The sequence below is a fragment of the Pelodiscus sinensis genome, chromosome 2 (genome assembly GCF_049634645.1).
Source record: "Pelodiscus sinensis isolate JC-2024 chromosome 2, ASM4963464v1, whole genome shotgun sequence".
Taxonomy (NCBI): domain Eukaryota; kingdom Metazoa; phylum Chordata; order Testudines; family Trionychidae; genus Pelodiscus; species Pelodiscus sinensis.
Window position 1 is genome coordinate 85,318,080 of NC_134712.1, and position 23,008 is coordinate 85,341,087.

At 42.6% G+C, this 23,008-nt stretch overlaps 1 protein-coding gene across 10 annotated transcripts in view; it reads right to left on the reverse strand.

The window, feature by feature from the left end:
• The window catches only part of PPP4R1 (protein phosphatase 4 regulatory subunit 1), an 87,122-nt gene that overhangs the window by 16,185 nt on the left and 47,929 nt on the right, over positions 1-23,008 (reverse strand). For all 10 annotated transcript variants that reach the window (XM_075920974.1, XM_075920980.1, XM_075920971.1 and 7 more), the window contains 7 exons: positions 21,845-21,987; positions 16,935-17,081; positions 15,425-15,532; positions 14,584-14,649; positions 6,133-6,291; positions 3,945-4,075; positions 3,123-3,655 (listed from right to left, as the gene is read on the reverse strand). In XM_075920974.1, coding sequence (XP_075777089.1) covers positions 3,123-3,655; positions 3,945-4,075; positions 6,133-6,291; positions 14,584-14,649; positions 15,425-15,532; positions 16,935-17,081; positions 21,845-21,987 — 1,287 coding nt within the window. The remainder of the gene's footprint in view (positions 1-3,122; positions 3,656-3,944; positions 4,076-6,132; positions 6,292-14,583; positions 14,650-15,424; positions 15,533-16,934; positions 17,082-21,844; positions 21,988-23,008) is intronic.

Consider the following 23,008-nt stretch of genomic DNA (forward strand, 5'->3'; position numbering starts at 1 on the left):
ATTACATGGCCCTGCTGCAAAAATTATTGCTCGCACCCAGCTTATCACTTTCCCTTCCTGGAAAAAACAAGTGGCTCAGGGAGTGCTCTACTCTGCCTTCCACATCCACTTCCCAGAAGCGATTGGGTCGCTCTTTTCCTCCCTTCCAGGAAAGAAGCAAGTGGCTCTCTGGTCCAAATCAGCCTACCTGCATGAGTTAAAACTGTATTGAACCTTTTTTCAAGGCCTCTGCAATACTATAAAAACAAGGAATAATCCTGTGGCACCTCAGAGACTAACAAAATATATAGCACCTGGAGAAATGGGTTTTGTCTACAAAAGCTCAGATACTATATATTTGTTAGTCTCTAAGGGTATGTCTACACTTGCACCCTAGTTCGAACTAGGGATGCAAATGCAGGCATTTGAAATAGTCAATGAAGCGGGGATTTAAATATCCCGGGCTTCATTAGCATGATCTCACTGGCGCATTACTCCGATCAGCAGCTGTTCCAAAAGTGAAAGTGCACGCAGGGACGCGTTAGTTCGAGCCAACCCCCTTGGTCATTTTTTGAGGAGTAACGTTAGTTTGAACCAAGGGGTTTGGTTCGAACTAACACGTCCCGGCGTGCACTTTCGCTTTCGGAACAGCTGTTGGTCGGAGTAAAGCTCCGGTGAGATCATGCTAATGAAGCCTGGGATATTTAAATCCCCGCTTCACTGACTATTTCGAATGCCTGCATTTGCATCCCTAGTTCAAACTAGAGTGCAAGTGTAGACATACCCTAAGGAGACACAGGACTACTTGTTTTTAAAGTTACAGACTAACACACTACCCCTCAGACTTTTAAACATGCAAGGCTCTGCAATACTTCGTACACATTCTGAAATTAAACAATTGCATCTGTTTTTATCATCCACCTCACTCTACCTCCCATCCTGGATTGTTAATTGTCACCTTTATTCGTGCATATACATTTACTCATAAGGTCACCAGAGTTTATCAAAAGCCAGATTAATTTGTATAACACACCTAACTTTTCTTTTCTTTCAATTACTGTTACATAAAGCAGAATTACAACTCAACACAATATTAAACACTGTGTACAAAGTTAGACAACTGAAACACATACAATGGTGTTAGATGGGAAAGTAACACCAATTATGAAGGCCAAACATGAAATGCTGTCTTCTACCTCTGGGATGGCCTTTAGATGGGGGTAAGAACAGCTGGAGAATATGAAGAGAGATTTGGTTATTATGTAGCATGGCCAGTTCTGTAACTGACAAGCATCTAATAAAATACCTGAAAGAAAAGAGTTTAAAGTAGGATTGTAATAATCTATATTATCAGGGAAGTCTACTGCAAATTACTAAGTAAGCCAAAAAGTACTAATATTGTATCATGAAATGCATCAGGCTCAATAGAAACTATAAGTTGGTTTTAATACCATCTTTCATATAACACTATTAAATTCTCTTTAGTAAACTTTGTCAAAATCTCATTAATTTTACAATTAGAGACCCCACAGAAGCATTCAGCCGTTTCTTCTTTACTGAGAAGTGATGGAAAGACCCCCATTTTAAATACACAAATAATAGATACATGGACAAGCAAAATGAATTATTTGAGTTTTTGCTATAAATTAAAACAAGCAAGTGATGATTACCGCCTACCAGACTATTTGGGCATGAAATGTTATTCCAGATGTTCAGAAGAGTTAATTCTTATGAGGCTAAAAACCTGAACAATTCAACTGAACTTTATCCCAAAGCACAATTAGGAAAACTTATCTTTTCTCTTCTCCCTCCAAACACAAGCAAACATGGGCCTTTCATTTTCAGTTAAAATGAAAGATTAGGAGACTTTTTCTAAATAGACAATGTATACAGAAGCATGACACTTCAAATATGTGTGTATTCACAGAAAAATATATGAAAAACAGAAAAATAAGGTTCTGCACAGCAGCACATCTTTTCTTTTTATTTTCTGTAGTTTATTTTTTCTGCTTCCCTTATTTATACTCTTTAGTGCATTATTAGTAGGCAAAAAATGCTCTTTGATTGTTTTATGTGCTACAATGGTGCAAGTCTGTATTAGAAAAAAAAATCTATCCTGAAATACCTAGTAGAAACGTGAAGTTCCTTTGAGATTGCTCTAATGATAAAACACAAACAAGATTTCCGCCCCCAACTTTAACTAACTGATATTTATTTATTACAGATTGATATAGTACAGACAAACATACTTAATGATGACATATTTTCCATTATTAGCCCCTATATTCTGGTGCTTAGAGCGCTGCCAAATTATCTGCTGGGTGCTGAAATTTTCTTTGCCAGATATCAGCCTCAAAATGAAGTTCCTGGGTAAGTTTTAACTAAAATGGTTCAACTGATAGGATGGTTCCAGAGTTGCTCTCGAAGCTTTTAAAATGGTTCAATCATTTCTGAGAATAAGGTTATGAGAAAATGTTCTTTTGCCCATACTAAAAAACAATTCTGTCAACCATTTTCTTGATACATTCTAGTTCCGTGGTGTCCAACCAGTTCTGAAGCAGTTCCTACTATAGTGGCTACTGCTATAGCGAACTAGCCACACTCAACAAGCCAAATAGCTTGTGACTAGCATGTTGGAAACCATGGATTTAGCTCCTCCATGTTTTCGAGCAGGGACTTGAAATTTGGCAGAGTGACCGGTCTAGAGACAAGTATACACCTTTTTGTAGTCTAGGGATAGAAGTGACTAGTCGACTATCTGATAAGCAAAAACGTATCGTATAGTTGACTAGTCCCTCGACTAGTTGCTTCCCAAACCCTTGCTGCCTCTATCAGAAATTGAGCAATTGAGACAGCATTAGGAGGTACACAGATGCAGAGGGTGACAATGACAGGCTGGGGGTACAGAAACAGAATGGTCTACAACCACTATAAATGTTCCCCTATAAATGAATGGAATTGAAATCAGGTGTCCTACATTTTTATATTCCTCTGTTGTGAACAGGTGTTAAACCTACTGGCAAAGTGAATTTCTGAATTATTTTTTTAGAAAGCTTCATTCAAAAGGTTAAAAATTAAAACCTCCACAGCAAAACACAAAAACACTTCTAGATACTTGAAATACACAAATATCTTCACTATACCTTTAACATCAGGATCATCAATATGAGGTTCTAGATTTTCTATCATTTCTTCCAGCTCCTTCCTTGTGGCCATAGTAATGTTTGAAGAAGATGGCACGGTCACGTCTTTTGTTCCTTCCTGAATTTCTGAGTTGGGCATTATCTGATCAGTTTGCTGAAGCTCTAAATCAATGTCTATTTCAGGAAGTGGAGTCCTCCAGAAATGGAAAGAGTTGTATAATTCCTGTTCTGAGAGGGAGGTGTCCTGGGGCCTCAACCTAGACGCCTGAAGCGTTGCTATACTACAAAAGCTAGAACTTTGCTCATTCTCCTTAGCCATTTCCCCATAAGATTCTGAAGACAAAGTGCAACATAAAAACATCTCAGCCTGGTAATCAATTTCACTCTGAGATTTACGTGGCACAGAGTTATCCTCTTCTATGGTGTTTTCAAGTTTTATTGTAATACCACTAATATCAGTATCTGAAGGCGGCTTCTCTGTCCTGTTATGTAAATTCTCTGTTGTGACATCTTCTGTATCCCTCATCTTTTCACTGTTGGGTGTCAAAGAAAATGGGCATGAGTTTAAAAACAATCCAACATACCGGTTATAAACTTAGACAATTATGCAAGTACACGGTCATGTTCTTATTTTGATGTTCACAGAATTATTTGTATGTACTCTAAATAACTTATCTAAAGAGGGTTGGCCAATTTTCAGCAAAAGTTATGGTGTCTTCCCTACTTATGTGTGTAACCAAATTAAAAGAATAATAAAAGTTCCTTAAGCAGCAATTGATATGCAGGAAAAAATGAAAATTACAAAACCAAGAAAATCCATACCTATTTTCCTCTGCAGATTTATGATCTTCGGCATTCTTACTTTCTTCTTCTTTAAAAAAGTGGCCACTGCTGGATGGGTTAGCAAAAGTTGATATGAAAGGCCCCAGAGACTGAAAGGCAGCTTGGCGGACCTAGAGTAAATAATTGGCAGGTTTCAGAGAAAATAATTTAAATACAGCTGTTGTACAAATACACCACCAGCTGTCTGGAATGGGAAGAGTTGTAAGGGCCTTGGGAAAGCGACAGGGGAGTCTTGTATCTGGGAACAATGCCAACAAGCTGGATATGGGAAAGTGCCAAGCAAAGAGCCCTGTGTGGAGAAAGATTGGGGTGAGATGTGAAATACAGCAGGTAGGCATAGTGGTAGATTCACAGATAATTATATAAATCTTCATATCACCTTCCCTCTCCCACATAGTTTCAATATTTAAAGTGGGTAAATCTAAACACCAACCAAGTGGAGGACCCAAGTGATTGGAAAAAACTAATTTAGTGGAAACATTACCACTCAATTATTCATGGTCATGAATTTAAATTGAATAAATAAGAACCACAATCTTTAATTTCTTTGCCTTTCCCACTTATTTACATTTTATCCTTCCCTTGCTCCTACGGTGTCCATTTACTTCTGGTGAGCCTCTCTCCCCCATTTTTATTTCTTCTTTCATTGTACCCGATTATGGCTCACTTGCCTTCTCCGAGCCAAAGAGATGGTGCTCTTAGGCACTGAAGCTTCCTTTTGGCATGAGAAAGAATTCCTCTGTTGACAACCCTAACACAGGTTTGAAGGATGGATTTTCAAGATGGGGTAAAAATAAATGTGAAGCATGGAGAAAAAAATCTCAGTAAGTTACATTTAATTACATCTGCAATTTTCTCATGTGCCTGGTTATAAATAGACTTTTGACAACAGCAGGGAAGCCTGCAGCTCCACATGCTTTGTCTCAATGGAAGGGTTCAGTACCTTTTACGGGGATATGTAAAACTGCCTTCCTCCAGTCAGCAAAACCACTATTACAGGCAGTCCCCGAGTTACGCGGATCCGACTTATGTCGGATCCGCAGTTATGAACGGGGATTTTCTCGCCCCGGAGGACTGGAGGCGGGACGCCTGGTCCCGCCGCCCGCCTCCTCCGGGGCGAGAAAAGCTGCTCCCCGTCTCCTTGGTCTGCTGGGGAAGCCAGCAGACCAGGGAGACAGGGAGCAAAGCGGCGGAGGACCTGGGGCCGGACCCGCGGCCGCTTCCAGATCAGCTGGAAGCGCCGCAGGTCCGGCCGGGTCCCCCGCGGCTTTGCTCAGCGTCTCCCTGGTCTGCTGGCTCCCAGGTCCAGCTGCTGGTCCAGCTGATGTGGAAGCGGCCGCGGGTCCGGCCCTGGGTCCTCCGCCGCTTTGGTCAGTGTCTCCCTGGTCTGCTCGGGGGGGGGGGGGGGGGGGGGGGGGGGAACGCAGCTAGTGCCCCCCCCCCCCCCAGCAGACCAGGGAGACGTGGAGCAAAGCCCGGGGCCTGTGGTGGAGCAGGTGGGGCGCTGCCGGTTGGTCCCACAGCACCGCTCCTTGGTGCTACTGGACCAAGCTGGCAGCAGCCCAGCTGCTCTGCCCCAGGAGTCCTGATTCAGCCGCTGCTGATCAGTTTCAGCAGTGGCTGAATCAGGATGCCTGGGGCAGAGCAGCTGGGGTGCTGCTGGGTTGGTCCAGTAGCGCCCGAGGAGCGGCCGCACTACTGGACCAACCCAGCAGCACCCAAGCTGCTCTGCCCCAGGCGTCCCCAAGTTAGCCGCTGCTGAAACTGACCAGCGGCTGACTACAGGAAGCCCGAGGCAGAGTTGCTCTGCCCCGGGCTTCCTGGAATGAGCTGCTGATCAGTTTCAGCAGCAGCTGACTTGGGGATGCCTGGGGTTCTTAAGTTGAATCTGTATGTAAGTCAGAACTGGTGTCCAGATTCAGCCGCTGTTGAAACTGATCAATTTCAGCAGTGGCTGAATCTGGATGCCAGTTCCGACTTACATACAGATTCAACTTAAGAACAAACCTACAGTCCCTATTTTGTACTTAATCCAGGGACTGCCTGTATACACAGTTACTGGATACAGTCATTCACATGAAAGCTATTTATCTCTAAACAATTAACACAAGGTATCAAAAAAGTGAACAGAAAAATAGGCATTTAATAAATGAAACAAAACTCTTACCCATCGTGAAGGGTCACTGATTAGATTGATAAAAAGAGTTGACAGTTTTGTCCGCCGGACCTCCTGAGATGTTGCACATGAAACTGCCATAAAGCATTCGGCACAAGCCTTCCGAACTCCCCAAACATTATCAGAACAGAGCTGGAAAAATCTTGGTAGCTATATAAAACATGGTAAACAAATGTTTATGAAAACTTTAATAGGGATTATTTGTTCCAATTTATGTTCCTTTACCTTACTATTTCCCTTGTTATTCTTTGTCCTGATGCTCTCAGCAGGATCTGTTTATATTGGTTTTGCCAAGCATGCCCTTTTGACTATCCTATTAATTAGCTTCCCTCAAAAATGGGCATCAAAGCATGTGCACCTGGATGCAAAATACATTTTTGACATCCAAGATTTTCCTTTAACTCTCTTTTAATCACTGTTTTTCTCCTATATCCAAGTAACAGTCTGTCCATAAACTACAAAAAAAACAAAACAAAACAAAAAAAAAATCACAAGAGAACCTCCTCACTAGGTAAATTCGTTTGAAAGAGATAATAGTAAAGGGACACAATCATACTTGTGTCTCACAACTTTGTTTTCTATTGTCAGAAAACATTTAAGATTACAGGCAGTCCCCAGGTTACGTACAAGATAGGGACTGTAGGTTTGTTCTTAAGTTGAATTTGTATGTAAGTCGGAACTGGCATCCAGATTCACCCCAGCTGCTCTACCGCAGGCGTCCCCAAGTCAGCCGCTGCTGAAACTGACCAGGGGCTGACTACAGGAAGCCCGAGGCAGAGCAGCTCTAGCTCTAGCTGCGCCCCCCTCCCCCCAGCAAACCAGGGAGACGCGGGCAGCGGGACCACCGACAGACGCCGCTGTCCCGCCGCCCGCGTCCTCTGCGGATTTGCTCCACATCTCCCAGCAGACCAGGGAGACGCGGAGCGGCTTTTCTCTCCCGCATCCTTCGCGGCAAGAAAAGCCTGGTCTGGGGCACTAGCTGCGCCCCCCTGCAAGCAAACCAGGGAGACGTGGGCGGTGGGACAGCCGAGAGGCGCCGTGGTCCCGCCGCCTATGTCCTCCACGGCTTTGCTCCGCTTTCTCCCTGGTCTGCTGGGGGACCCCCCCCCAGCAGACCAGGGAGACGCAGAGGAGCTTTTCTCGTCGCACAGGACACGGGCGGTGGGGCCGTGGCGCATCTGGGCGGTCCCGCCACCCGCGTCCTCCGCGGCGAGAAAAGCCCCGTTCTTATGTAGGGATCCGACATAAGTCGGATCCATGTAACTCAGGGACTGCCTGTATAGCAATTGGAAAGAAGATTCCCAGCTAAAAGCAAATGATGAGTCTTCAGAAAATGAAGAATCTCTCTTTTTTTAATGCTATAAAACTCCAATTGCTAGCTCTCATAGACTGTAGACATCAACCTTTAAACCTGTCACTGCCCTATCAACAGAACACTGTCCATTCCTGGCTCTCAGGTGAAAAATTCTACATTTGGTGCCGGGAAAGAAGAGGTTATTCACCTCATGCAGCAACTGGAATTATTTAAAATGTATTTCCCTGTAAGTGCTCCATTCTGAAATGTGCCTCTGATCAGAAATTTCTGAGTGTGATGGAGCACAGCTAGGGAAACACCTCTTAACGAACTCGTTATTGCACAGTGTAAGTCACCATTTCTTCTTCGAGTAGTGTCCCTAACGGGTACTCTACTTTAGGTACTCCTGAGCAGTATCCTTTGGATCCAGCTCCAAAGCTTCCTCTTCCAACACAGAAAGGACTATTATGCCAACAGCAATGCCTGATCTAAAGGCATGCATCGAGATACAGTAAAACTCCAATAGTCCAGCATCCAATTGTCCAGCCTCAGAATGGCAAGAGCCTAGTGCAGGGGTGGCCAACCCGAGGCTTCTGACGGAAAAAAATTGCGCCTCCTGACGGAACCGGGATGGAACCTGGAACCACTCAGGTCAGCCACTTTCACGTCTGGGCTGCTGTGAGCCTCATGTGCGCTCACGGCCCCCAGTGCACTGCGTCACACCCTGCACGTGCATGTCGGGTTGCACACAGCGTCCCAGCCTGCACGTGCTAGCAGCCGGCCGCTGAGTGCAGGCAACTGATTTGGACCCTGACATAAGGTTGCGGGGGGAGAGATGCCTGGCTATGGAGAAGGGGAGGAGGATCAGGGGGAGGAAGGCAGTGCGCATGGCATCCTGGGTGTGGCACAGCAGTTCTGGCTCTGGAACCGAGCATAAGATTGGGGGCGGGGAGGGAGGATTGGGTTACAGCAGGGGGGGAAGTGCTGGCTCTGGGGAAGGCAAGGGGAAGGGAGGGGACTGGCTTGCGCATGGCGTGCCGGACAGCTGATGCTCAAAGCCGGCCTCTCAGCGCATGTGCCCCAGAGCCTGGAGGGAGACGTGGCTGTAGCGGCAGCTCTGGGAGCTGAGAATTAGGTTAGAGCAGGGGGAGGAGGATTGGGTTGGGAGTATGTCCCCTTATAGCACCTCCTGATAGTCCAGCATATCTGATCATCCGGCATCACCTAGGTCCCGAAGTCTACTGTACTGTGTTTGGATATTTCAGCAATTGATATATCCTTTTTTTATGAGTGCTATGGAGATAGTTTGGAATCTTGAACAGTGAGCTTCTATTCTCAAAAGGGGCTGAACATTAATAGCCTAGTAACAAACAAGAACACAACTGGAAACGCACACTGAAAATCTTTGGGTAGACTTGTGCATCCTTTAGAATTGTTTGAAGCTGAAAAACAGTCTCGGAGACTTTCTAAATGGTCTTAACTGTTCAAATAGAAGGCTAACTCCCTTTTAACATCCAAGATATATAGGGCAGCTCAATTTACATTGTTTCACTATAAGCCCAAGTTTTCTGGAATGTATCTTGGACTTACAGTGAGGATGATCTGTATTGCAGGACGTTTTAGAATGTGGGATTAAATGTACCTTATTCTTGATAAGAGTGGGGGGATGGAGAAATATCAGCCATCATTGCTCCCAATTGCCTGACTCTGGAAGCAGAAGTACTAAACTGCCATTTTCATAGGTAAGTTCAGCAAATAACATAGCTACTGGCTTAAAGGAAAGTTTGATAAGTCAATTAAGGTTCACATTCAAATTCCATGTAGGCTCTCTGATTTGGAGGAAAAGTTTAAGAAATCCTCTCATGAATCTTGCTGTTGTGGGATAAGCACAGACTGAGAATCTCTGGGGACTAAAAGGCTATAAAAGCTGACAAACTCCGATAGCACTCATTAGAAAAAACAGAGTTCAGTAAATCCAGTCAGTAATCAAGAACAGTGGAAAGGGCAGAATGAAGAGATGAAAAGTTGCTGGACAGACCATTGGTGACATTTTTTTCATTGTGGATCTCTAGAGATATCTTTCTGATGTTTAATAAGGCCTGTTTTACCTGTCAGTCAAACAGGAAATCTCTCTGAAAAACACTGAGGAATCAAACACTGAGTCAGAGGATGTCCAGATTGGGATCCAACCTGAGATCTAAATCAGCAGATGGAAATAGTTGGAACTTTAAATACTGTGCAGAAGCTAAAATGAATCAGGAAAATGTGCTAGACCTGTCTCAGACAAATTTCTGAAATGAGAATAACTGTCTTTGTCTTGTTAGATCTTGTTCAACACTCTTTGAATCAATTATGTCAAAAGATATACATAGAAAAAACCTCTCATGCAAGGAATGAGAAAGAAATCTCCAAGGACCAATAAGTCCGTCCTCTTGCACACAATTTTCTTGCACTTCCTCTAAGCAGAGGTCACAAATATGTCCACTTTCAGAAACCTGGGAAAAAACTGTTTGAGGATCTGGGAGTCCAGTTCCCACTCATAACCTTGAAAAAAAACATCTACAGAGATAATCAGCCATGGTGTTTTGCAATGCCTGGAAGGTAAGAGGCTGAAATGAGGACGTGATAGGCTATAAATCCATTCCACAGTTTTATTGCTTCACTACAATTGTCCCTCACCAATATTTATGTAAAACATACAGATTACATCAGTCATGACTTTGATGGACTGGCCCTTGATTAAGGACAGAAAGCAGATACAGATGTTCCAGACGGCATGTAACTCGAGGGGGTTAGTCTGTAGGAGATAGTCTTTTGGAGCATGTGCGTCCTCCTAAGTGTTCATCCCTTTGCATAAATGATCCATCTAAACTTATGGTGAGTCTAGCACCTAATAAAGGACAGACACCAACTTCACTGGTAGAGCTCTGTGTGGATACAAATACATGAATCCACATCTGGCAGGATCAACCTACAGTCTGACCTGTGACACAGTAGCTGTCTTCCCTCTACCCCCATTCACACAAACCAGCCGTCTGGAAGGGGAGAAGGGAGTGGAGATGAGCGAGTAGGGGTTGGGATGAGGGGAGAGTTTTGCAGGGAAGAGGCAGTGTGAAGGAAGTGACTGGGGGTTAGGGGCAGTATGAGTGCAGGGTCTCAAGAAGGGAAAGTGCAGAGAAGGGGCCAAGCCGCTGTATGACAAGTGGATGCTGGAAAGCCTTAACTCCAACCTGGCGTTCAATTCCAGCCATTGGCTGCTGGCCCTGGCTGCAATGCACCCTCTAGGCTGCCTGACAGGTGATGCAGCCCAGTCACTGCTGTTCAACATGTACCTGCAAGGTACAGGGCCTGCCACTCTGGGGCACAAGGGACCAGGACAGGGTACAGGAATGCCCCCCCCCCACCCCCCGCATGGGCTGCACAGGGCTTGACTCAGAACCCAGAAGCCTCCCTCCCTTCTCCTGCGTGCATGCACCTGTCCTCCCTGAAGGGACCAGCTTGGGGGAATAGGAATGGGCTCCCAGGTCTTCTCACCCACTCCTGCTTCTCCCTAGCTTGCTGACTTTCAATCCCTGTTTCCCCCAAACCATCAGCCAGAAATGGATCCGTGGACAGGGTGCAGTTGAAGCAATCACTGCATGGAACTTCGTCACATGATTATCACTATCCATGATAATGCAACAAGACTCGCAGTGGCTTCTATCAAGATAGTACAACAATTTTCATTGCATTAGTTGCTGAAGCAGTCTCCTTCTGGGTTGACATTTTCCAGACCAACCAAAGTGTTTTTTTTTTAAATAAAATTTCAGCCGACGTACTTCAGTAACAGCAGAATGACAAGAGGAGTGGGACACAAACATTTTTGTCATCGTGAAAAGAGATTCCTCACTCTTTTTCCTCCCTCTTTTTTTAAAGCAGCTCAGCAAGAAAATAATTATACCATGGAAAATGTAAGTGAATAGCGTAAATTATGGATCTAGAAACTCCTAGAGTTTAACCGTTAACTGCAACTGATTAAGCATCCACTGAGAGCAGTGGTCTCCAACCTTTTTACACCCAAGATCACTTTTTAAATCACAGAACAAGCCAAGATGACAGAACCGCCCCCCCCGCCCCCTTTCTATTCTCCTCCTCTCTATCACTTGCTATCCCCAACCCTTAACCTGCTGCTTTTTTACCAAATTCCTCTGTAGGAAGAGGTTTTTCCAACATTTGGCCTGTCTAGACTGGACCAAATGTCAGAAAAAACCCTTCTTTTGGAAGCCCCCTTATTCCTCGTGGAAAGAGGAATATAGGGGTGACCGAAAGATCATGTTTGCTCTTCCACTAAAAGAAGCGGAAGAAGAAATGCATCCCTGGATGCAGAAGTGTTTTTCTGGGCTATCTCCGGAATCCTGAAAAACTCCTGCAGTCTAGCCGTAACCTTGCTGGGCTGAGACAGGATGTGTAGGCTCTGGGGTGGGAATGAGGGATTTGGGTGTGGGAAGGGGTGAGAGGTGCAAGCTGTGGGAGGAAATCTGGATGCAGAAGAAGGTGAATAAGGGGACACTGGCTCAGGGAAGGGACGCCAGGCTGGGCAGTGTTGGGGTCAGATGTAGGATTAGGGTACTAAGGAGGCCACAGACTTCCGGATGTGAGGGTTCAGGAATTTGGGTTGGGGTATGTGAGGGGCTCGGGGCAGGGGGCTCTAGTATATGATAGGCTCAGATGTAGGGTCTGGGGGAAAAGGGAGTGCAGGAGTGTTATGATGCTGTGGCCAGATGGGGGCTTGGCCCCAATTTGGGGTTTGTTGGCCAGGCTTCATTTTTAAATAAAATACTGTGTCAGACAAAAAGTTTCTGCATTGTCTTTATTTATGAGAAGGGCAGGGAACCTGTTTTGAGTCAGGGGTCACTGACCCAAGAAAAGTCAGCTGGCAAAAAAACCCTCCACACACAAATGAGCTGCAAAAAAACCCTCCTCCAACCCCACCCCCTCCCCAAGCTTCACTAATGTGGCCCCAACTGTGTTGGTGGGAACAGGGGACATAGTACTGGGGAAGGATGCTAGTGGGTGCTTTGGCAGGGGATAGGGTGCCAGTGGGGACTGAGTTCTGTGGCTGGGGGCAGGGAAGAGGGAACAGGGTGCTGGGAGAGGCGAGGACAGGGTTCTGCAGCAGGGGACAGGGTGCCAGTGGGGACAGAGTTCTGTGGCTCAGGACAGGAGAGTGGGGACAGAGTTCTGTGGCTGGGAAGAGGGAACTGGGGAGTGAGGGCTGGGAACTGGGCAGTGGGGACAGGGTGCCAGCAGAGGCAGAGAGTCCCCTGCATCTGACTCCTCCCAGGATTCCCCGCCCTTCCCCCCCTCCCCCCGCAGGGAAGCCAGCATGTGCCTCCTCCAAGCCCGACTCCCCCCTCTCTCCATGGTGCAGGGAAACCCCACGCGTGCCTGCCCCGGAGCCAAAACACACACATACACACCCCCCCGCAGCACAGGGAAACCCCATACATGCCTGACCCGGGGCTGACTCACCCCTCCTGCTCCGGTGCAGGGAAGTTGCCATGCTCTTCCTCTGGGGCCAACACCCCCTCCCGCAGCACACCCGGCAGAGCAGCCAGTGTACTTCCGGAATCCCTGGAAGTGGTGCTAAGCTGCGGGACTTCCGTCCACCCGCAGGAAGCTGGCACTACCTCCACTTTCACTGGAGGTAGGTAATGGGGCTTCTCGGGGGTCGGGGGAAAATAAGGGGAGGGGGCCCGGACAACTCGTGATCGACTGGTCGAGGCCGTTGGTGACTACAAACTTAGAGGTTAACCTTTTACATCCCTGGTATGAATTAAGGGACTCTGTAAAAGTGCTCAAAATGGAGCCCCACTGTACATTCTTGTCTGCCTCTTAAATGAGACGTTAGCCACGATGTCTACCCTACTAGTTTTAAATTGTGAGATACAGGCAGTCCCCGGGTTACATACAAGATAGGGACTGTAGGTTTGTTCTTAAGTTGAATTTGTATGTAAGTCGGAACTGGTACATATTGTAGGGGAAACTCTAGCCAAACATTTCTCCAGAGCTCAGTTTTATTCTCCCACACCTCACTTCCCTCAGTCCTTTATTCTCAAACTGAGGTGTCTGCTGAGAAAAGCCGCTCCGCGTTTCCCTGGTCTGCTGGGGGGAAGCAGCTAGTGCGGGGTTGCCTCACCCCATTTGTAAGTAGGGATCCGATGTAAGTCGGATCCATGTAACCCGGGGACTGCCTGTACACACATGCTACTTAAATAAGTTAGGATCAATTTTCTTCACATGTATTGAACGTAAGATAAGTAATGGGCTTTATCAGTTCAAATGGACATTTAGGTTAGATATTAGGTACAATTTTGTAACTATTAAGCATGATTAAGCCCAGGAATAAGTTTCGAAGGGTGACTGTGGAATCCCACCCCTGCGTTTGACCAACACCTGTCAGAAACGGTCTCAGTTTACTTGGTCTCGCCTCAGTGCAGTAGGTTGGACTTGATAACATCTCAAGGTCCCGTCTAGCCCTACATTTCTACAACTCTATTAGTTCTTTCAGCTTGCAAAAAAGGCATCAGTCCTGCAGTTCCTTCTGTTTCTTTCTTGTCCTGCCACCATCTTTCTCCGTCTTTATTTATTTAAAAAAAACCTCATACTAACAGCAATATTAAATGCATATATAAGCTGTGCTTGCACTCAAAATTCAGGAAAAGTCTACACGGGCGAAATGCAGGCAACCTCTTCTCAACATACATATGCATAGGCCTGATCGCATTTAATGATCACATAGTATTTTTAAAACAACTCCACATCTTACACATGTATCCAAGCTTGCAAAGGTAAAAAAAAAAAAAAGAGTAAATTCTATAGAATCATTCACGTCAGATGGAACTGATGAAATACAAAAAGCTCAGAGAATGAGTGATGAAAGAGGCAGTGGTTCTGCATAAACAACATGTTACGTAATTGTGGAAATGTATTGCAATACAGTCTTTGAAAGAATAGAGATCAGGTGCATGTGCAAACCTAACTTTCTCATTTCTCAACTTCTGAGTTCTCTTCAGTAATTTTAAGGAAGGTGTTATTTGTGAGGGTGAGGAGACTATATATACCTAGAATCATAGCTCAACAAACTGACTTCTGTACAAAAGACTTACAAGCATTTCTTCAGTGGCTTGCTGTCCAACCACACTGCAGATATCTCCAAAATTGGCTGCACATACCTGTAGACAAAAACAGAGATAAGTAAACTAATAATAGGGATGTAAATAACCATTAAAATAGTAAACCAGTTAAACAATTAAAATTATACCATCTAACTGGTTAACTGTTGGCATGCTGGCGGACACTAGCTGGGGCCTGGTTCCCACCTGCCGAGTTGGAGCAGCCTGGGCTGGCATCCTAATGGCCAGCCTGCCCAAGTGCAGCCAGTGCCGAGGCCTCGCGGGACCACTCTGCCACTGCTGGGGCCTCACCTGCCAGCCCAGTGCAGTCCAGGCCAGGGACCTGCCAGGGCCACTTGTGAGGCTGTGGTCCTAGCTCCCACACTCTGCTATGGCCAGGTGCCCAAACAGGCAGACAGACAGACATAATAGGGGGCCCCATGGAGCTGCTCAGTAACCTAAGCAGTTCTGCTTATGCCTAGCACATCTTCTGTCCTGATATAACTTTTCTTCCCTCCCAGAGAGCTGTGGGGTCAGGCTGATGAATCTGTATCAGTTTACATTTGATTCATGTTTTCAATGTTACCGCCACAACCCTAAGAACTAGAAGCATAGTTTTCTCTTTAAATTAAAGATTGTAGACTACACTTCTGCAGAAATTTCCATAGCTCACTCATAGACTATGTGGGGACCTTTCATTTATAGTTATCATAGGTATTTCAGGTAAAAGCAACAGATAAAAATAATTTGAGACAAATGTGATTTTTACATTGGCCAGGATCCTTTAAATCTAAAGTAAATAACTGAATCAAACTAGACAAGAAAAAATGTATACCTTACGAACATGAAACATTCTGCAATCACAGCACATCTCACAAAACCTAGGAAGAATGAGTCTTTCTGTGATGTCTTTCCCCACCATGGAGGCCATTTTGCACATTATCTAATGAAAAGAAAATACTGATGAGGAATGCCTATACAACAGAGAAACTAGTTTAAAAAATAAGCTAAATACAGATGCACATGATCCTAAATTTTTCTGATATTTTAAATGTCATACTGAAAAGTGTGTGCATTATGTAGGCAGCTCAATTTTCTTCCCCTGTATCAAAGTGCAATAAGGTATGTAGGAATGTGTTCTTCCCAATATAAAAGCAACAAAATCAGAAAGTTATGGAAACAATCGACTGCAAAGCATTCTGGAAAGTTGGTAGGAATGAACTCGACAAATGAATGCATTTATCTCATAATACTGTGTATTATAAAACAGAGAAACAGCAAATGGATTAGTTTTAAAACAGTAAAATGAGGGACGTCATTTCTCATTTTCACTTTTTAAAACACCTCAACACTTAAAAGAAATTTTCTGAACACTTACTAAGTATTTGTGTTTCTGTTTCAAAGGTATTTACATCACATAAAAAAAAATCTAGAGTGAATAAAGTGGTTTACAATGCATTTGACAGATGGTAAGTATATTCACCACATTTAGTATTATACTATTATAAATTAACTCATTAAATGGTTTAGTTAAATTATTAATTTCGTCAGAGACATATAATCAAATGAGAACTATTTATTAAATTTGTACTCATTTAAACCACTGAGTTGCTCATCTTAGTCCATTCATTACTCTAAATTACATCTGATAAAATTCATTCACGTTTGTCTGAATGAGAATTACAGTCAGACATGGTGGTAGAAATAAAAGGGAGAACAAACCCCCAAAGTAAAGGTTAACACAATTCATCATGTACTAAGCTTTCTTTACTAAGGAACCCAGTACAAAAACAAGCAAGTGCCATCGGCCATAAAGGGAGGCTCCCAAAATACAAAACACTTTATCAGATAATACAATTAGTCTCCTGAGTTTCTTGTCCAGTTGGTCTTTCTTCTTTTAGGGAATATACTAGTATTTTATTTCAAACATGACTCTGCTTAGGTGCAAGACAGTGCAAAAAATGCTAAGGATAAATTTACTTATAGCCACTTCTGAGGCACCACATGGTTAAGTGCCTCAGAAAAACCTGAGTACCTTTAATAAAGCTAATAAATACACAAATTAAGGAAAGACTATCTGTACATCTGCATATTGTGCATAGATTATCCAAAAACATAACATACTTTAAAAAAAGTAATAAGATACATGTAGTACATAAATGGAAATAACCTAAATTTCAGTGAATAAATTTGATACAGTTTAGATACAGCAATCTAAACACTCAGGTACATCACTCATGTAGTTGGTTGTTGAAAGCAAATATATAGGAAAGAGTGTACATTACATCATCAAATGTTAACTCAAATCTTAGACCTTAAAAACTCAGTTTTATTGATTTACTCACAGCCACAGCCTCTGTCTTCACATCATCATTGCTGTCTGGTGCAGTCAGTTCTATAAGAACAGGGCAAACTTTGGTCTCTACATCATATCTCTCAATAAGTTCTTGCTCTAACAGAACCAGCAATGCTGCCTGGCTTGTTTTTCTCACCTATCATAGAAAAAAAAAGTAGAAACAAGAGTTTACATGAGCTGGTTTTTAAATATACGCTGGAAGATATGTTGACATGCCCTCATCACCCTTGTTGTTGTAAAGGGCATATGCTCTTAAGTCCTTCTGCAACTGAATGAAAAGTCATCACAGGAACATGTATATAGAGTAAATTATTGCAGTATTACAAATACTGCAAGAGCATCCCCTTACATTTCGAAAAAGACAAAAAGGTGATGCAAAACAGGTACAATCGCAGAAAGGCTGATATTGGACACTATTAGTAAAGAATTAAAGGAGAGAATAATTAATGCCAATCTAACAGTCTTCTGAAAAATATCTGTCAAACAAATTCCATTTTTTGAAAGGATTAAAGTTTGGTTGATAAAAGTAACTATGTTGGCATAATATACTTAGACATCTGTAAGACATCTGACTTAATCCCTTATAACCTTCTTGATAAGAAAAACTCAGTACTATTCTAAAAATCAATTACACCCATTAAAATGGGTAACTGACAAATTTTAAAAAATAAATGTAAACAAGAAATCATCATCCAATAGACTTGATTCTAATTAGATTCTACAGGGATGTGTTCTTGGAAGAGTGTTATTCAATATCTGTATTAATGATCTGGAAGCACTACTGGTAAAACTGGCAGATGATAAAAAGCTGAAGGAGTGATAAATCACAGGAAATGTTAACTACACTGATCTGGACTGCTTGGTAAATTGGTTTTATTGAACAGCACGCACTTTAATGAAGAACAAAGAATATAGGTAACAATAAAAAACATAGGTAAAGAATATAGGTAAAAATACAGGGGGACTATATCATGTCTTATAGTGACATGGAAAAGAATTCGGAGTTCATGTAGATCGGGGTGGGGAACTTCAAGCCTGGGAGCCAGATGTGGCTCTCAGCTTGCCTGGATCCTGCTCCTGAGGCTCAGGTCCTCCCCCCAGCATTGGAGAGCCCATGCGGGCACTCTAGTCCCACTCTGCACACACTACCATGGGACTGGAGCACACAAAATCTACTAAGCTGGGCTCCCCCAAGGCTCTGGTGTGGGAGGGGAACGTAGGGAGTGTCTTTCATAACAATCGGTCAGGGGCCATGTCAGTGATAGTTTATTTTTTTTGTTTCTCACTTGTGTGCAGCCCCCGACAGATTTTTCTGTGGGTCACCAGCCCTCCATCTAAAAAAGGTTCCCTACACTGATGTAACTAGTCAATTAATGATGAGCTCCCAGTGCACACCCTGTAAGAAGGGTAACAATCTTTGGGTATATAAGCAGAAGAATATCAAGCAGTAGGGAGGTGATATTATCTTTGTATATGGCATTAGTGAACTATAACTAGAATACTATGTCTAGTTCTAGTATTTATATAACAAAAGTGCACTACAAATGGGAAAGAGTTCAAAAGGATCTACAAGAATGATTTGAGGTCTGGATAACATGCCTTAGAGCAGGGGTCTGCAACCTCTGGCTCAATATGGAACCATATATAACTCTTTTGTCATTCCCAAAATACACACAACTTTTTTAAATTAAAACGAAAAATTCGAGATTTTAAAAACACGTAATTACTCATGTCAAGAAGGTTTTTTTTGGCTATTTCATCTTTAACTGTTCATTTTAACATCCACCCATCCTCTCCACTCATTGATAGTTGTGCATATTCTCTTTTTATTTGATCAAGAAATATTTCCATCATCGTATATGATGGTGAATTTTGTAACCCCCTAACAGTAAAAATGACAAAGAGGAAGAGAGATGACGAGTACCAAAATTTCCAAAAGAAGGGGACAAACTTGTATGCATTTGTGGATAGATCTGGATCTCCACATTGTCTCATCTGTAGTGAGAGTTCTCACACAACAAAACCCCCCACAAATTTCATGACAAAAGAGGCAGCTTTTGCTACAATACATCCCCAGGGTGACACACGAAAAAGCCTGCGAGGAGCTGCAACAACAAAAAAAAATGAACATTGGACAAAATAGCCTGCTGACGTGGTCAAAAAAGGTGGGAGCTTACACTCTGCAAGTTTTGTGAGCTCATACAGCATTATTTGAGAGGGGAAGTTTCTACTGACAGGGATTACTTGAAGAGATGTATACTAAAAATGGTCATGAACTATTTGACGAGTTTCACAACAAGGACAAAATCTTACAGAAAATTCAAGACAAAAACAGCTCATGACAGAGCTATGAAAATGGCCCATCAAATCAACAAGGAACAAATGCAAAATTTGAGTTCAGCTACTTATTTTTCATTTGCTTTGGACAAGACAGTTGACATGTGACATGAATCAGTTGGGTATTCTGGGGCAATATATTTGTGGAAATGCTTGAGAAATTACCAATGAAAAATCAAACAAGGGTAAAGACAGCCTTAAAACTGTGATGAACTTTGTAAACGAGAAAGAAATACAGTGGGATAATCTTGTGGCTGTTTGTACGGCTGGTGCACACAGCATGGTCAGCAAATACAAGGGATTCCTTACTCTTGTCAGAACAGCTGAACTGCCCACTTTTCATTGCATTGTACATCAGGAGGCACTGTGTGTGCAATCTTGTGGAACTTAACTCAGATATGTAATGCGACTGGTCGTTTGCATTGTCAACTGGATTCTTGCCTGAGACCTTAATCACCATCAATTTCAGTCACTGCTCGAGGAAATAAATTCTGAATACCCCGATCTACTAATGCACAATGTTCGCTAGTTATTTAATGAAAAAGCTTTGTCTTGTTTTGCCGCCTACATTAACGAGATTAAGCCTCTTTTTATATGAAGGGTATCAAACACAGAGCTTTCAGACTGCGACTTGTTGCTCAAGTTTTACAATCTTGTCAACATTACAGGTCATTTGAATGAGTTGAACCTTAAGCTACAAGGGCAAGGAAATACATTCCTGACTCTGCAGCAGTCAGTGCTTGGATTTGAGTCAAAACTGACTGTCTTCACCAAAGATATCGAGACGGGCAGACTGGCACATTTTGAAAGATTATGAAGGTCTTGTGATTCGTATGAGAGAGAGAATTCAAAGAGCAGCCTTGATTTGCAGCACCTTGCGGGGTTTGTTTCTGAGCTTCTGATGGTATTCAAGTCTCATTTTGTTGACAATTGTAAACACAGTGCTCTGTTTAAGTTTATGATTCATCCACATAAAGCATCTGTTGAAGAACTGGATTTGACAGTCATTCCAGGCATCTCAATCAGCGATTTGGAAATGAAAACGGAAACAGCAGATTTCAAGGAGTTGGATATTGGGGTGGCAAAATTCGTCAAACTGAATTCTGATTTAGAATGCCTTGTTCGACAATGTGCAGAACTGGCAAAACTGCACGCATAGGCTGACATGAAAAAATTGGAGTACGGTGATTCTGCAAACTTGGAAAGAACTTCCTGTCACATACAACACCATGCACAATGTAAGCTTGGCTTTACTTTCAATGTTTGGCTCCACCTATCTGTGTGAGCAAGCTCTCCCTCATTTGAATCACATCAAAGGTAATTTGCATTCAAGATTGACAGAAGCCAGCCTGAATGCATGCATGAAGCTGAATTTGACCAGTTATGATGTAAATTTCAAATAAATGTGTGAAAAGGTGCCAGAACTCCCATTAAATAAAGTCCATGAGTACAATGTTTCATTTATGCTATTATTAATCATCATGTCAATTATTAGTACTATTAAGTTATATATTTTCAGTCATGCAAACAGGCATTCTTATACTGGTTCTTTATTGACCACATATTCTGAATTTTGATGTAGTTTGGCTTTTTGGTTTGAAAAGGTTGCTGACCCCTGCCTTAGATTGACAAACTATAAGAAACTAGACTGAGCTTCTTCAAAGAAGGTGAAAAGATGGTTTGATCACAGTCTCCAAGTAAATACACAAGAGAAGAGATCAAGCAGAAAAGGGCATAATAAAGTTAAATGATGGGAAGATGGAACTTGACAAATTTAGACTAGAAAAAATGCCTTTATTTTTAAACACTGAGAGTAATTATCCACTAGAATAATTTAATTAAGAACATGGTGGATGCACCAACACTTGAAATCTTTACATCTAGGCTAAAAGTTATGCTATAGCTCAAACAAAAGCTATGGGATTAAGACAGAAATAACTGAGTGAGGTTTTCAGCCTGTTATGCAGGAAATCAAAGAAGATTATAATAGGTCCCAATGATCTTAAAATCTATAAATTATATTTTAAAATGGTTTTATTTCTTCATTGCTTCAAATAAATTTACAATATAAAAGCCTACATAAGGACAGTGTTTTGTTTTGGTAGCGGTGCTTTAGCACTACATAAAGGAAGTCACAGATTGCTAAAACCAGTCAGATCATATTTCAAAAAATATAAACTTTTTCATGTAAGTTCAGCGTTCACTTTATTTCTTCTTCCTCTAAATCTTATTTACATAGTGTAAAACAGTGTTTCTTAAACTGTTCTGTGGCACACTAGTGTCTCATGAGGCAGTCAGAGGTGTGCCATGGAGAACAACAAAGTTCAAAAAGGCTGCCCTTAAAGTGGCAGGTGACTCCCCCCGGACCTTTTGGGGCGGGGAGTAGAGAGGGGGGCTCAACAAAAAAATCCTGTGTGTTCCTCATAAAAAAAATTATTGTTTGGTGTTCCTCGGTCTTAAAAAGATTAAGAAACACTGGTGTAAAATGTTTGTATTATCCTATTTGAGAAGATGTACAAGCCATTCAATTTTAGATCTTAACAGTTTACAAACAGCTCTTACCTGGTTATTCTGGTCTGCGAGGTATCTTACCACAATAGGCAATAAGTATTTGGAAAAAGCATATGGTATTGAAGGCCTGTTTTCTTGACAAAATATAGCGATATGAGGCACCTGTTCCATCAGTTCTGCTCGCACAGTTGGCTCTACAAGAATGTCAAAATAAAAATAAAATAAAATAAATGCGCATTGTATATATAATTATATTAAGCGCTTTTTACAATGCTGCCCAGATGAATCACATCATAATATATTTATGCTAAAAAACATTTTGAGAGCATAACATCCTTCTACAAGCCAGGATGCAGATTTTTTTTGCATCACTGAACCTACTGACAGTCTGGGTTCACGTTTTTACAGCAAGGTGGCAAGAGAAAAAGAGAAAAGGGAGCCTTCAAGCCCCAACGGTCTCCCTCTAAAGGTACGTCTACATTGCGGGGTTTTCCGGGATACAAGAGGTATCCCAGAAAAACACTGCCATGTCCAAGGAATGCATCTGCTCTTGTGCTTTTTTTTGCAGATGAGCAGACACGCTGTTTCGTGAAGCCCTGTATTCCTAGTTTCATCTACCCAGGGCCAAATATCGGAAAAGCCTCTTCTGAAAAACCAATCGGAAAAAGCGACACAAATTGTGGAGTCTTTTACTGTAAACAGCCGACTTTTTCATTTATAGTATATTTTCATAACATTTGTAACCATTTCATAAATATGAGGTTACTCACCTTCCTGTAACTGATGTTCTTCGAGATGAGCGTCCCTGGGAGTGCTCCACAGCATCTAGAGATGCTGGGACACATCAACACCCACTGTGGAGCACCCCCAGGGACAAGCCACTGTGGAGCATCCCAAGGATGCCTCTCGAAGAAGAATAATTATTTTCTGTGGAGGAAGTGGGACACTACTTGAGTTAATCTGCATATCTTCATATACTGAATTCACATCTCTCTGAAGATATACAGACCAAATTCAAATTGGGTATTTTGCACATCCTCAATTTTAATAGACAGTGGGACATCACTGACTGCCAGTACTCCATCTGCCCAGAAAACAACCTATTTCAGACCTAACCGCTGACTAAATCTGCCTCTCCAGAATTTGTATACCTTTGTAGTTGCTATTAGAGGATAGATTTGCAACAACTATACATAAAGACAAGTCAATACCTTC